This window comes from Sebastes fasciatus, chromosome 15, assembly GCF_043250625.1.
Source record: "Sebastes fasciatus isolate fSebFas1 chromosome 15, fSebFas1.pri, whole genome shotgun sequence".
NCBI lineage: Eukaryota > Metazoa > Chordata > Actinopteri > Perciformes > Sebastidae > Sebastes > Sebastes fasciatus.
The window spans coordinates 18,314,893-18,329,153 of record NC_133809.1 but is presented as its reverse complement, the minus strand read 5'-3'; the positions used below and the strand labels follow the sequence as shown (position 1 = coordinate 18,329,153).

Sequence of the window (14,261 nt, the reverse complement as noted above, 5' to 3'; positions counted from 1 at the left end):
TTAGTGTATATGTAGAATACATTAAAATAATATAAATATAGAATCATGTTTAAACCTTAAATAATATTGTAAGTTGTTTCTACATCATTATTATTTTGTTTGAGTAAGTTAAGTTTGATTGCTTTTTTTTTTTTTACTCAAACTTTTTCCTTTTCAGCACAATTTAATCCTTTAGAAACACTCAACTATTTCTCAATTTCTCTAGTTCTACAAACAGTCAACACATTTTCAGTTAAGGTATAATGAAATTGTTTATATCTCCATGGAACATTCAAGGTCTCAGCTCCTCTGCATTTGGTTTGAAGAGCAGATGTTCTTAATTTATAAAAGGGATTAGTGACAGTGATATAAATCTGCAGGAGACCTTGTTCCCCTCAGGATGAATTGTAACACACCCATCCCTTGTGCTCTCCGTGCAACACTTAGATCTCTTAAGAAACATCTACAATGCGCTGACCATCACCGATAAACAATCATTTAGGGCGGTACTCACATTCAGACAAACTCCTCCTCGTTCACTGATATAAAAGCAGGAGGCGAACAGATCAGTAGGAACAGCTGCAGCACAGCAATGGAGAATCCACAAAGAAGCACAGATGATGGGCAGAAAAGATCATTTACAACAAAGTTTTCTCAAGTTTTCTTCAACACTGGTGGACATTTTCGCTACAAAAAGTTTGGACAAGGTACGACTTTAAAATCTCCCACAGTGTCTGACACATTTCTTACTTCCTCTCCACTTTTCCCTCACTGTTTTCTTTTTTCACTCTTTCTCTCAGCAAATGAACCTGTTTTAATGTTGTCATCATTCAAATGTTATTGAATATCATTAGGCCAAGCCTTATTACCAAGACTAACTGATTGTAGCTTTAAAGTCATATTTATCACAGTCATCATCTATCATACTCTTTACTTCTATACAATCTCTCTGATTTATAATATTCACAGGTGGAGATGGATGTAACCGACTGGTTTTACTCTGCTTGGGTCTTCTCAATGTTGTTCTGCTGATATTTGCGGTTGTTATTGGGATTAACTGTGAGTATGAAAAAGTTCCTCCTTCTGTGGAGCTTCACTTTTATTACATAGCTATATAGACACTTTTTCACACAAAAAAAAGTCTGCAGTGTCTTATGCATATATTTCAATGTGCTTTACAAAATGTTTTAAGGTACCTTCAATGCAGAACAAGATAACTATATGAAAGTATTTGTTAAATTTGTCATGTGTGTACATATTCTGTATTATTTTTATGGTCTTTAATGACTTACAAATTGTATCTCTTTATTGGCTTGTAAATCCTGTCCAGTTTTGCAATCAAAATCAATGCAGTCTTTTAAATTTAAACTTTCAAATGCATTTTTCTCCTAATAAAAAGATACATTTTCACATACATCTTAACAAAACATTACAAAAACAAACTACACTTTTTACTTCTGTTTTATAAAAAGTTATGAATTACAAAATACAACTTATTTGTCCGCTACAGTACAAATATGTCTTTGACTGCATTACTGCACACTGTTTTGACACAGATCTCGCTCTCTTTGTGACAATGTGTTTTCACCTCTTCAGGTGCCAAAGTCACTGAGGGTTCCCTCCAGGCTTCACACTCAGCTGCAACACAGCTCATCAATGATCTTAACTATCTCCGCAGCAACTACAGCGATGTGATCAAAGCCGAAGAGGAGGCCAAGAACGCGTTAGAGAGAGCGCTCAAAAACCATACACAAATAAAAGTGCAAATTGAGAAGCAGAAGACCATCAATGACAATTATCACAGACAGTTTGAGGCACTGCGAACAGAGCAGATAAGTCTGCAGTCCAACATATCGGCTTTGGGTGAGACAGAGTTGTATTGCAGTTTATAAATACAGTTTTAATTTCACCTGTTAACCTAAAGTGACTATAAATCTTATGTTTCTCCCAGAGGGAAGCTGTGGTATATGCCTCTCCGGATGGATTCATCTCAACTCATCCTGCTATTTCTTTTCTTCCACTGAGTCCTCTACTACGCCAAAGAACTGGCACGATAGCAGAGCAGACTGTATCGGACGTGGAGCCGACCTGGTTGTGATCGATAACCAGGAGGAGCAGGTGGGTTGAAAACACACGAGAAAGATTGTAAAGAATATTTCAATAATAATGTTGAAATAAATATTTATACATTTAAATTTTACAGAGCTCTTTAAAAATAAAAATGTCTTTGTGTGCTTACACAGAAACTTGTGAGTCTCACCATTGAACCAATGGAAGACGGCCATGCGTGGAAGGGATACTGGATTGGTCTCACTGACACAGAGATAGAGGGGCAATGGGTCTGGATTAATAATGTCACCGAGGTGGAACAAAAGTGAGAGCTGCAGTATTATACTCTTAATGTTGTAGTAATTATGGATTATTATTAATTAAACTTTTTAATTGTTTGATTTTTCAAAGGTACTGGATTGATGGAGAACCAAACAACCATGGATACCAGGGAGAAGACTGTGGTATTACAGTTTCTAGCTCTGATAATCCCTGGAAGACCCGTATTGACGCCGGTTGCTACCGGCACAAAAAGCATTGGATATGTGAAATGTAGGGTTGTAACAGTATGAGAATCTTACGGTACGATAACCGTCTGTTATGGAAATTGTGGTATTAAAGGTTCACATGCATGTAATTTGTATGAAATGTAATATGAAATGTAACCTTTTGAAATATATTCATAACACTGCCGAGCATGAGAAAAGCAGGAATTATATGACCCTGGGTTATCTGTTGACTTGTGTGTTAGATATCACCACTGTGTTAGTTTTCCTTTTGATTAGATCCCCTGCTGTGGAGGATGTTGACACCTGGCATGGAGAGGTCTTTTATGGTTGTCTGTACTACTTTATAAGGCTGTATGTAACTCATTGCAGGGCACTCATTCACCTGGAGTGACGCCATGCGTGCACACATTAAAGATCTTTAGGAGAATTGATATATAAATACTGTGTTTGTGCATTCTGTTGCCTCTCTCTCATGACTCTAGACAGCAACTGATTTTAAGTTGCCACAACACAGAAAATATCATGATTACACTATTATAATAATTATTATTATTATTATTATTAGTAGCAGTAGTAGTAGTAGTAGTATCAGTTACAATAATAACAACACCCTTATAATAAACAGAATTATAAACCTGATCAAATATTAGCATGTAACTATAATATGTTAAATGACTAAAGCATGTTAGTTTACATCTTAGAGCCACTATACCATGTTAATTAACAACTAAATGGAAAATAACATCAGCTGTGAGCTTTTAAAATAATGTCCTATAATTATTAACAATCAACATGTATGACTGCTCCAGTCTGTACTTATGTCAGTTTTTTCAATACCGTAGATCAGCAAATGTACACAGTATGATAACCGTCAACTTTCATACCACAGATACTGATATGCTACTGTCACAATCCTAGTGAAATTACATCAATCTAGAATCAGGAAGTTCTGTTAAAGCAGAAAACACAAGCACGTGTTTGGAAATGTCTTTTGTAAAATATCTTTAAGATGTGTGTTGTGTTTCTGGGCATTTTAATTTATTCTAACTGTATTTCAGCAGTCATTACCAAATACGCATATGCAAAATTTTGCAAAACAAAGTACATCTTAATGTGTTATTATTGACAGTTATCAATATTTTATTGCACGGCTTTGTTGAATACTTGATTCTGATTGGTCAATCACGGCGTTCGTTATTTCTTTATAGCAGACAGCTGCTATGGATGCAGTTCTGATGTCGGACTCTGGAGGACCATTTTTGTGTCAAATTAAGGATTTCTTAAGTAAGTAGCCGTGGAATAAGCAGGATAATGTACAGCAAGGCTGCCATTATTGTGAAATAAACCCCTTCATGTGCATGTGGTATAACATCAGACATCCATTCATCAAATTGCTGGCTGTTATTCTTATTTTTCTTCAGTAAGGAAGAAATCTCATAGGATACACACACTCACAGAGATCAGGTGGGATTATTCAATTTCAATGGACACTCCCAACTAAATTTACATGCAAGTTTACACTCACTTTGACAAACTCCACTGACTGCTGTACTCGGCTCTTTAGCAACATTTGACAAGTGCGTGATAAATATGAAATTTGTCGGACGCTGCACAAAATGATCAATATTTAACAATATTGGGGATTAAACCCATGAACTAAAACAGGGAGTGTTAGTTTTTTATTTATGGGTTGAGAGTTGCATAGCCATTAATTTGAGGCCACGTACAGATTTTCATTAAATTCTGCAGCACTGTTGCATAGAAACACACTTCTAAGGGTTTTTAGGGGTTACAGACGGAAGTAGTTGGCGGAAGCAGATAAGCTGCCGTTACTGCTGGTGGTCACCTCTCTTGTAAATCAGCACATAGCCAACCACTGTAATGTATGTAAAGGATTTCACTTTTTAAGCGCTTTTGCTAAGAAATCTGTCATGTTTTGATCTCATTCTGAGCGGCTTGTCGACGAAGGACCGACCATGAACCGCTAAAGACCGTGCGGCCCTGCGCCTTCACCGACAGTGAGCCACAACTCCGCATATCTCTTGCTAGCTTGGTACTACGTTTCCTGGCCGAAATTCCACTTTTACAGTATCAACTGTTTCAGATTTTTATTGGATGATTAATCTCTTCTGATTATAGGGCAACGAATCAGGGATTTTGACAACTAAAGTCTTAAACTAGCAAGCAATTCCTGCTGGGTTTAAGTAACAGCTAGATTTTCCCACACATTTTTACTCATTTATTGAGTGGAATCATGTCACAAGTTGAAGTATAATATGAGGAAATAACATGGAACAAGTTCATGATGAACATTTAACCCTAGACTACTTGTGTAACTAATTTCACTTCTCTTTTCCAACGCAATGCGATGAAGCAATGACACAAGTTTTAACTGAAATCTGACGAAAAAAAAACATACTCTTGATGAGCTCAGCACTATTGCTCTTTAAGTGCTGACACGGGGCAATACCTGACAAATCATCTCTCGTATGCACTCTCATAGGACTGATCTCCGCTGTACAGTCAGAATGGAGACGAGAGAAATATCCGGCTGTACGTTTGATGGTGGAATTAGCTCACTGCTTTATGATGGGAACTTGCCCGACGAGGAGCATCCTCCTCACCCCCACTCTAACCAAGTCAGGCAACAAGGTATAGTGAATTCAAAGTTATCATTTACACAATGCGCTTAGATAAACATGTTTCTGATGCTGTTTGATCCTGTAATAGTGGTGTCAGGCTCTAAAACTTGTGCTCAAAATATATGTTAACTTATAACGACAAATGAAAAATGCCTGGTATGAGTTAGTGCTGAGTGAATGGTGCGCTCTAATAGTATTTTTTAGAAACCATATAATAAAGCATATGAAAAGCATCAATATTAAAAGGTCTTTAGAATATGTATCATTTTGATAAAAGAATATTGTTTGTTTGATAGAGTTTCTGGCTCTATGATATTGATTCATCCTCTCTCTGTCTAGTGTCCATGTACAATAGGACACTTTGGAGACATTGCACACTGGCTACAGTGAGCCTGACGCTACTCGCTGCTGTTCTACTAATCGTTGATATCGGCCTTGGGGTCCACTGTGAGTCAACGTTACTGTGTAATGTGTAATGTGCTGGATATTTTCTTGATTCATCGCTGGTATGTAACAAAAAATAGTGAAAAATGTCCATCACGATTTCCTAGAGCCCAACATGAGGTCATCAGATGTCTTGTTTTGTCCGACAAGCAGTCAAAAACCCAAATAAGTGCAATTAATTAACTAAAATGTAAGCAGCAACTTCTCACATTTGAGATTCAGAAACCGTACAATGCTTCGCATGTTTGCCCAAAAAATTACTTTGATTATCAAAACAATTGCTGATTAATTTTCTGTCGATGAACTAATCGATTAATCGACTAATCATTGCAGCCTTAGCCCTAGTTAACATCTTTGTCCAACCAACAGTCAAATACTCATGAATAAATTATATTAACGGGAAAATTAGCAAATCTTCACAAGGAGAAGCTGGAACCAGGGAATGTTTGTCATTTTTCAGTCGATCTATTAATAGATTTATTATGAAACGTTTCAGTCCTGCTTTTGATGAAATGGCCAATAACAATGGTAGAAGTTTAAGGCAGAATGCACTATTTATTTTTTGTGCTGCCGTTAGACCTTTAAGCCTAGTATAAGTTATTAATAATTTTGGAGTGCATTCATCTCCTGTAAATAATGCAAAGGATTTTTTTAGTTGAGTTTTTTTTCATACTCCAGCTGATAATATTTGGCTGAGGAGCTGGAACTAGAATAAGCCTTTTTTCAGCTCTATTTATAAATTTGGTCGTCTTTCAGTAGATTATCTCAGTAGAGCGGTAGTTCTGGGATAGACTACAAAGCCATTATGAGAGGTCACTGATATCAATAACCTCTTTCTTGGGTTTTTTTTCCTTGTGGTTTTGTGTATTCATATTTGGGAGCTTGGCATTTAAATCCTATAAGAGTGGGTTAGATATAAATAAATGGAGAGATGAGAGAGAAAAGGGGTAATAAATAAAGAGAATACTTTGCTACATTAACACTGTTCGTCCTCAACACTTGCAGATACCAACCTCACTTGTAATGATACAGAAGACATCGGCAAAGAGTTGGCCAAACTTCAGGTTATTTACAAGACCACAGTCGGAGCCATGGAGGGTGCCAAGAAGCAGCTGGAAAGTGAGCTGAGTCGTCAGACGCCAACCAACTGGGAGCTGAAACACCAGACAAAAAGAAGCAAAGACTATGAAGTGCAGCTTGCTAAAGCAAAAAAGGACATTGAACGAATGAGATACAACTTTCCACTGATTAGTGAGACGTGTTTTACTATTACTGTACAGTATAGCAATGTTAAAAGCATTATTTTTACAATGTTATTCACTGTGATTTTCTTTGGCAACAGATGCTGGCTGCACACACTGCACACCAGGCTGGATTTTGATGAACTCAGTGTGTTACTTCTTCTACTTCTCTAACAATGGTGGAAAATCATGGCAAAGTGCCAGACAGCACTGCCAGACACATGGAGGTGACCTTGTAGTCTTAGACAGCAAAGACAAAGAGGTAGAATCATCAAAATTCAATTCATATTTCTTTGCAACCCTGTACACATGAAATTCTTAAGTTTTTTTAATTATATTTCTTATTTGTTAGAACGCAACTTTAAACTTCTTGATGAAAAACGAACAAACTGAAACTCGAAACAACTACTATAGACGGGGATTCTGGATTGGACTTAGCGAGTTCCCCAAAGAAAGGACTTGGAAATGGGTGGATGGAAGAGCACTGGTTGAGGGGTAAGAGTTAAACATGCTAAATTTTTTTGTATTTGTAGGAAATTCTCAGCATAGCGTCATGCTGCTGGGTCAGTTTCTGGTACATCCTTTCAGACATCATACAGTGAAGGTTCCAAGGATTTCAATTTTGAAATGATGGTATCCTGCTGCGCTGCAGGATCAGATGGAGTAAGAAGGGGTTGTGCGCATTATTCCTAAGCACAAGCATCTACAAAGAGTTTGCTACGCCTGTGCTCTCAACTGCATTGCTATATAATAATGTAACTTTGACAAACATAAAATGTGTGCAGAGAATTTAATGAAACAGGCCATTTGGAAATTCTTCTGAGAAACCTATAATTCAACTCTCTGACAGATTAAGAAGCATTTCTGAAAGTTACAAATAGTCCCTTTAAATGTGGCAGTCTTATTTACAACTCTTACCCATTAGAATAAATTATTTGAATGACAAAAAGATGCATAATGTGGACTGAGTGAAGGCAAATACTGTGTCTCTATAAGTAATGTATTCATTTGCCACAGGTATTGGGGTGATGGAGAACCAGATAGACACCCGAACAACTGTGGATGTGTGAATCCCAAAGCAAACTTCTTCGAGGCCTGGTATGATACTGAGTGTGAAAACAAAATGAGATGGATTTGTGAAAAAGCACCAATTTCTATGAGTTAACACTTTTACTGCATTTGCTCGCAAGCTCAACTGTTTGCATAAAGAGTTAAATTCACCTTAGAGACTTTTAGACGGCTTCTGAAATTTTCTGTAATATAAACATAATCTTTACCAAATCAGATCTGTGATTATGTATGTGCATACACATTTCTCTGTCAGCACAATTTAAAGCCCCCCTTCTCAGCATTTATAAGCAGTATTTAAACATTTAATAAATGGTGTATAACATACTATAAAATAGTTGCTGTAAGGACATTTTTAATGTTTATACACTGTATTAATATACAGTACAGTACATTGATACAGTACAGTATTAATTTATAACTTGTCCTATGAAGACATACAGTATTTCTTATTATTACCAATGTGTTTTACTATATTATCATTCATCATCTGTTTTATACCAGCCTCCGCTTAAGGACGTCCACAGAAGGAGTTATAGGTGTGGAGAAATACAATATTAAACTGCTTACAACTACATTATAGTGTGTAATAAAGCATTTATTCAATGTTTATATACTGTTTATAAATGCTGAATAGGGGAACTTAAATTAAAATGTTACCACAGGACTGTACCGCCCTGCACGCTCATATGACATATCTGGTTCTGCCAGCTTCCTGCTAGCTGTATGCGGCTGTAATAATGGATATATTGGCTGTAATTCATCACTTTTATTATCTTCTAATACACCCATGAGCTGTATGCTGTAAATCCTGTACCGTGGTGGATGTATTAACGTCTCTGTTCTCAAACAACCGGCTATCGGCCAGTAGCTAGTAGTGCTAGTAGCATGACGTAAAACAGGATTTAATGTAGTTGTAGGCTATTTACTAACATGTAGGACAAAAGCACAGTACAAAACCTTGTATACATCGATGATCTGTGGTCGATTGTACATCTATTTTGGAGGTGTTTGACATTAAAAAGTTTGAAATTAATCTCAAAATCTGTGTGCTGGATTTTTCTAACTTCCATTTATGTCCATCGCTCACTTTATGCTCCTCTGGGAAGTATTTGGGCAAAAAAGTTAAACAAATAAATAAGTAATTAAGTAGTTATAATAGTATGCATATTTATAATATTTTATTTATATATATATATATTTTATAATATAGATCTGCGGCTGGGCGCAGGCGTTGCAATGGAACCTTTAATTGGCTTTCACTTCTTAGCAATATACGCTCTATGGTGTTAAAAAACAAATTTAAGGTCTCTACCCAAAAGTGGATGGATTTTAAAGTTTACCAAGTCCAAAAATGATCTGCACCACATCTGCTGGCATTTACAGTGTATTATTCCATACATTATCTAAATTAGAGGTTAAGCTATACAAGCATCATTATGACTGATATTTTACCAATTATAATCCACATACACACAAAGGCATTAGCATCACACACACACACACACACACGCCTGATCGCTGATAAGCAGGAGACAAACAGATCAATAGGCACCACTTGCACCAGTATAATGGAGAACTCACAGTCAGAACCAGGAAAGGAAATGTCGTTTGAACAAAATATTTCTCAAGATTTCACCACAGATGGGCATTTGGGCTCTCACCAACAAACATTTGGACAAGGTACAACTAACTTACAACTAAACTTATAATATAAAATCTACTACAGTTTCTGACCAATGTCCTACTTCTTTTAATCTTTTCTATTTCAAACTGACTCACTGTAACTTTAGTTCAAACAGTGACTTAGATTTTAAATGTATGTATAACTTTGTTAAATATAATCTTTAAATATATTCTATGGTTTTAAAATTTAAAACATTATCATTTTAACTCTATAATCACATCCATCAATTTATCTGTAACCTATTAGAAAGTATAAAGTCACCATGATATTGCTCTTAATTCTATTTTGAGGGTCTAACTTAATATGAAATATTATTAAGATTTTACCCCAGAGGAATTTTATCATGGTTTGTTTACAGAGAGAGGTGGATCTGTGTTTCCACACTACCGACTGGTTATACTTAGTCTGGGCCTGCTGAATGCTGTTCTACTGATAGCTGCTGTGGTCATTGGGATTTACTGTAAGTATGAGAGTTCACAAGTCCAAGTGGTGTACAAGTCCTCTTCTTTAGATTTTGAATCAGATAGCTGAATTGACATTACACAATATTCACAATCGTAGAAATTGCATTTTCAAATTATTTTCTCAATTATGTATTGGTTAATATGCTACAGGCATGTACAATACATCCACTCCATTTTACAGCATTTTTTTTTTTTAAATAAGAGTGTGCATCTCACTCACTGAGACAGAGTTTATGTGTATCTCGATCATAGACTGTGTATATAAAGATGGACGACATGACAGCTCCCCAAAAGTGAAGCCAAAACATATGGATCGCCCCCTGGTGGCTGGCTGCTGTATAGGTCATAAAGCCCGACTCCTCCATGTTAGTGGATGGGACATGGGCCATACTAAAAAGTCAAAGAACACGTCAAATACATTTTTCCCAAAGATGGTTTCTGTCATTTTAGGTAGTTCTTATCACGCTGATGTATGTGCAAGTGATACGTTTGGTTTTAAATAGTTATTTCATTCTATAAAAAGGGTGTGAAACATCAGGATTGGCAGCTGTGAGCCTCTCTCGCTGACAAGCTGTGGCCTTGCTCGGCTCGCGATTGGTTCGGGCGGGTGATCTCTATACCGCGGCTCTATTGCCTGATCACTACTGCGCAGACTCTGGGATATTTTGGCTTCACTTCTGTACAGTGGGAGGACGTAGGGACGTGTCGTCCATCTTCATATACAGTCTATGATTTCGATAGGCAATGAATGATTTGATGCATCTAGACACACTTTTAAGCAGCGCATGGATTCTTGTGATTGGATCTAGCCCTATTGCAATGCAATACAATGGTCCGTCACTATAGTGCTGTAAGTGTAATTAATGATTATTTTCATATTACCATATCTATATTATCAATTAGTCTACCAAATACTTAATATTTTGGTCAGTAAAATGTCACAAAATAAAGACAAATTACCATCAGAGTAGTTCCCAGAGCCCAAAGTAACACCTTCAAGCAGTCAGAACCACAGTGGTGGACCAACTGACATACCGACATTGCCTACCTACTGCTGCTAGCATTGCTGAAAAAAATACAATAAAATCTTGACTTCATACACCAGTTTTGCCACAGTTCTTCTTTCTCTTTGTTGTTACAACTTTTTATGCTTCAGGTGCCAAAGGCCTTCAGGTTCCTCATTCAGCTGCGACGCCCCTCATCATTGAAATGAACTTTCTCCACAACAACCACAGTGATATCATCAGAGCTAAATTGGAGGCCCAGGCAGAAATAGCGAGACAGCGCAGCAGCCATCAGCAACTAAAGCTGCAAATGAAGCAGACGATAACCCTCACTGACAGCCTTCAGAGACAGATTGAGACCCTGTATACAGAGAAGACAAATTTGCAGTCTAATAAAACTACCTTAGGTAAGACAGACTTCCAACCTGTTGTTGGTGGCAAACAGTCCAGTATCCTTACAACGGTCAAACCCTCTCCACCAAGGGAACACATGCTGTAAACCTGTACAATTTATGTATTTGGTATTTATCATGCTTTTAGAGAACATAAAAAAAAACAGTCTATGACAAGAAATGGTTTTTTTTTCCAATCTACTGTTGCAACAGAGGAATCCTGTGGCAGATGCCGACAAGGATGGCGTCTTCTTAACTCATCCTGCTACTATTTTTCTCACCATGATGTGCCCGACTCCAAAAAGAACTGGCCGGATAGCAGAGCAAACTGTATTAGTCAAGGGGGCGACCTACTTGTGATCAATAACTCGGAGGAGCAGGTGGGTTTCCATCTCTGAAATAAATAAAGAAATAGTTCTAGCTTCATGGGAATTGTAGGCCTTGTGTATTATTTTCTCAGCAAATACTAATTTCATTTGATGTCTCCTGATTTTTCATAGCTTTGTTTATATGGAAGAAAATGTTATGTTCATGTCCACCCAATTGTTCAGTGTCTCAGTAAATGAGAATAAAAAGGTTTCAGGGCCTTTAAAGTCTATTTGATCATACAGTACATACAAACTTGAAATGTGCAATCTAAAGGGATTGTATGTAAGTGTTACGTGTATAAACGTTTTTTAATAATTATTTTATTGCCAATGTGTGAACAGGTTGTAACTAGGGCTGTCAAAGTTAACGCGATAATAACGTGTTAATGCAAATTTGTTTTATCGCCACTAATTTCTTTAACGCATTAACGCAATCGATCTTTCGGAGGTTGTAGCGGGCTCAGTTTTAAAGCTAGAGTGAAGATACTGGTATCATGTGTAACTAAAAAACCTAATGAATCCATTAGTACCAATCATGTCATACTAGCTTGAAGTTAAGGAAGGAGGTTTAATAACGCTCCGACAGGAAAAACTGTCATGGGCATTTTCAAAGGGGTGAAAATTGGTTCTATTGGTACCCACGAGTCTCCCCTTTACAGACATGCCCACTTTATGATAATCACATGCAGTTTGGGGCAAGTCATAGTCAAGTCAGCACACTGACACACTGACAGCTGTTGTTGTCTGTTGGGCTGCAGTTTGCCATGTTATGATCTGAGCATATTTTTTATGCTAAATGCCGTACCTGTGAGGGTTTGTCAATGTTTTGTTTTGGTAATTGATTTCCAATAATAAATATATATATACATTTGCATAAAGCAAGAATATCTGTCCACTGCTATGTTGATAAGAGTTTTAAATACTTGACAAATCTCCCTTTAAGGTACATTTTGAACAGATAAAAAATGTGTGATTTGCGATTAATCACGATCAATCATGGACGATAATGCGATTAATCGCGATTAAATATTTGAATCGATTGACAGCCCTAGTTGTACCCTAACCTAAAAAATGAGACCATCCGTGACTTTCTGGGTCTCCTCTATCAGCCTGTAGACTGCTTTTAATGTGAAGAATGTGGGCGGTTTTTTCCAGGAAAATCCAAGGGATGTCATGTGCGCTCGCGAGTGCCTTTATTTTCAGCTCCGCTACAGGGCTAAGAGTGTGCAACCATAGCTAACGTTTGGTTAGGAATGGAGTCCGCTAATGCCAACAAACGAACAGCCCCCAACACAACTCAGACTCCAACACAAACTCCACAGAAGCACAAAAAACAAAGCTATTTCTAGTGCAGACCGTCTTGCAAAACAGGAATGTGACCGACGTCGGGGGAAAACATAGTAGGAAATATACAGTGATTTTAGCTGGCTAATGTTGCTAACGTTAATCAACATGATGCATGTCAGTCACGTTAAGTCTTGTGTGTGACGCTTCACTGTTTTGAACGATATTCACTTGCATCTACATAGTGCGAGCACAAGCGTGGGCATCAGGACACTGACTGTCATTGACATAACGGCCACAGGTGTCACTGTTAAAGGGACTGTTTGTAACTTTTTAAGCGTATAAATGTACCGGATCGCGATCCCATGCGCGCTGAGCGAGCGATACTCGTTCATGTCTATTTAGAGCGAGCACAAGCGCAAGCCCGACGCTGATTTTCGTTGACTTAACGGCCACAGGTGTCGCTGTTAACAAGCATTTCTGAAAGTTACAAATAGTCCCTTTAACAAGCAATTTCTGATTCTTCTCTTACATCTAGCCCCTTTAAGGTATCAACTCCTTTGTCTGCTTTCTTACAGCAACTCATGATTGACAACCTTCCAAGTCTGACATACAGTGTTGCATGGATGCAGAAAGGATTCTGGATGGGCCTCACTGATGTAGTGACAGCGGGAACGTGGGTCTGGGTTAACAATGTGACTGAGGTGAAAACAGAGTAAGCATCTCACAGACTGTTAACGCTTACTATTGATTTCTATAGTTTTGTGACAAGATCATCATGACTAACAAATACAGTGGAACTTAATTTGATTTATTCTAGGTACTGGGTAAATGGACAGCCTACCCATGTTGGACCTCAGAGTGGGAACTGTGCTGCTTTTAATCGCTATGTTAATACCATTGGGGCATGGTATAATGGAAACTGCCGTGACCATCTATTATACTGGATATGTGAGATGAAGCCAAGCTAAACATTCAATCACTATAACTGGACAAATCATTTGTGTCGATATGAAAAATCTTTCAAATAAACAAACTGCAGCTTGATACAATAGCATCCAATGTTTTGTGTGATCATTTTAGGGTTTACACTTCTTCAGACAGCTGTGTGCAGTTCTAGTATATACAGT

At 37.4% G+C, this 14,261-nt stretch overlaps 3 protein-coding genes across 5 annotated transcripts; all 3 read left to right on the top strand.

Annotated features, from left to right (window-relative positions):
• Window positions 1–546: 546 nt before the first annotated feature.
• LOC141752057 (asialoglycoprotein receptor 1-like) lies at window positions 547–3,901 on the top strand. 2 transcript variants are annotated; one of them, XM_074609841.1, is made up of 6 exons: window positions 551–686; window positions 949–1,038; window positions 1,576–1,842; window positions 1,931–2,097; window positions 2,223–2,353; window positions 2,440–3,901. In XM_074609841.1, exons 1-6 carry the CDS (start codon window positions 572–574, stop codon window positions 2,582–2,584), a joined length of 915 nt encoding a protein of 304 aa, XP_074465942.1. In that variant the 5' UTR covers window positions 551–571; the 3' UTR covers window positions 2,585–3,901. The 2 variants fall into 2 exon arrangements, with proteins under 2 accessions (XP_074465944.1, XP_074465942.1); XM_074609843.1 differs by lacking the exon at window positions 2,223–2,353 and having other exon boundaries at window positions 547–686.
• Window positions 3,902–4,884: 983 nt separating this feature from the next.
• On the top strand, window positions 4,885–8,976 carry LOC141752056 (uncharacterized). The gene is made up of 6 exons (XM_074609840.1): window positions 4,885–5,189; window positions 5,519–5,626; window positions 6,629–6,874; window positions 6,966–7,126; window positions 7,217–7,359; window positions 7,882–8,976. The coding sequence occupies exons 1-6, from the start codon at window positions 5,027–5,029 to the stop codon at window positions 8,027–8,029; spliced, it is 969 nt and encodes a 322-aa protein (XP_074465941.1). The 5' UTR covers window positions 4,885–5,026; the 3' UTR covers window positions 8,030–8,976.
• Window positions 8,977–9,451: 475 nt separating this feature from the next.
• LOC141783266 (oxidized low-density lipoprotein receptor 1-like) lies at window positions 9,452–14,185 on the top strand. 2 transcript variants are annotated; one of them, XM_074660462.1, is made up of 6 exons: window positions 9,452–9,615; window positions 9,978–10,079; window positions 11,240–11,494; window positions 11,693–11,859; window positions 13,710–13,846; window positions 13,952–14,185. In XM_074660462.1, the coding sequence occupies exons 1-6, from the start codon at window positions 9,504–9,506 to the stop codon at window positions 14,100–14,102; spliced, it is 924 nt and encodes a 307-aa protein (XP_074516563.1). In that variant the 5' UTR covers window positions 9,452–9,503; the 3' UTR covers window positions 14,103–14,185. The 2 variants fall into 2 exon arrangements, with proteins under 2 accessions (XP_074516563.1, XP_074516564.1); XM_074660463.1 differs by having other exon boundaries at window positions 9,454–9,615; window positions 13,710–14,185.
• The last annotated feature ends 76 nt before the right edge of the window (window positions 14,186–14,261 follow it).

Coding starts and splice junctions, on each gene's coding strand:
- LOC141752057 (XM_074609841.1), top strand. CDS start 572: ATGGAGAATCCACAAAGAAGCACAGATGATGGGCAGAAAAGATCATTT. Junction 1,039..1,575: donor GGTTGTTATTGGGATTAACT/GTGAGTATGAAA, acceptor TCACCTCTTCAG/GTGCCAAAGTCACTGAGGGT. Junction 2,354..2,439: donor GTCACCGAGGTGGAACAAAA/GTGAGAGCTGCA, acceptor GATTTTTCAAAG/GTACTGGATTGATGGAGAAC.
- LOC141752056 (XM_074609840.1), top strand. CDS start 5,027: ATGCACTCTCATAGGACTGATCTCCGCTGTACAGTCAGAATGGAGACG. Junction 5,190..5,518: donor TAACCAAGTCAGGCAACAAG/GTATAGTGAATT, acceptor CTCTCTGTCTAG/TGTCCATGTACAATAGGACA. Junction 7,127..7,216: donor TAGACAGCAAAGACAAAGAG/GTAGAATCATCA, acceptor CTTATTTGTTAG/AACGCAACTTTAAACTTCTT.
- LOC141783266 (XM_074660462.1), top strand. CDS start 9,504: ATGGAGAACTCACAGTCAGAACCAGGAAAGGAAATGTCGTTTGAACAA. Junction 10,080..11,239: donor TGTGGTCATTGGGATTTACT/GTAAGTATGAGA, acceptor TTTATGCTTCAG/GTGCCAAAGGCCTTCAGGTT. Junction 11,495..11,692: donor GTCTAATAAAACTACCTTAG/GTAAGACAGACT, acceptor CTGTTGCAACAG/AGGAATCCTGTGGCAGATGC.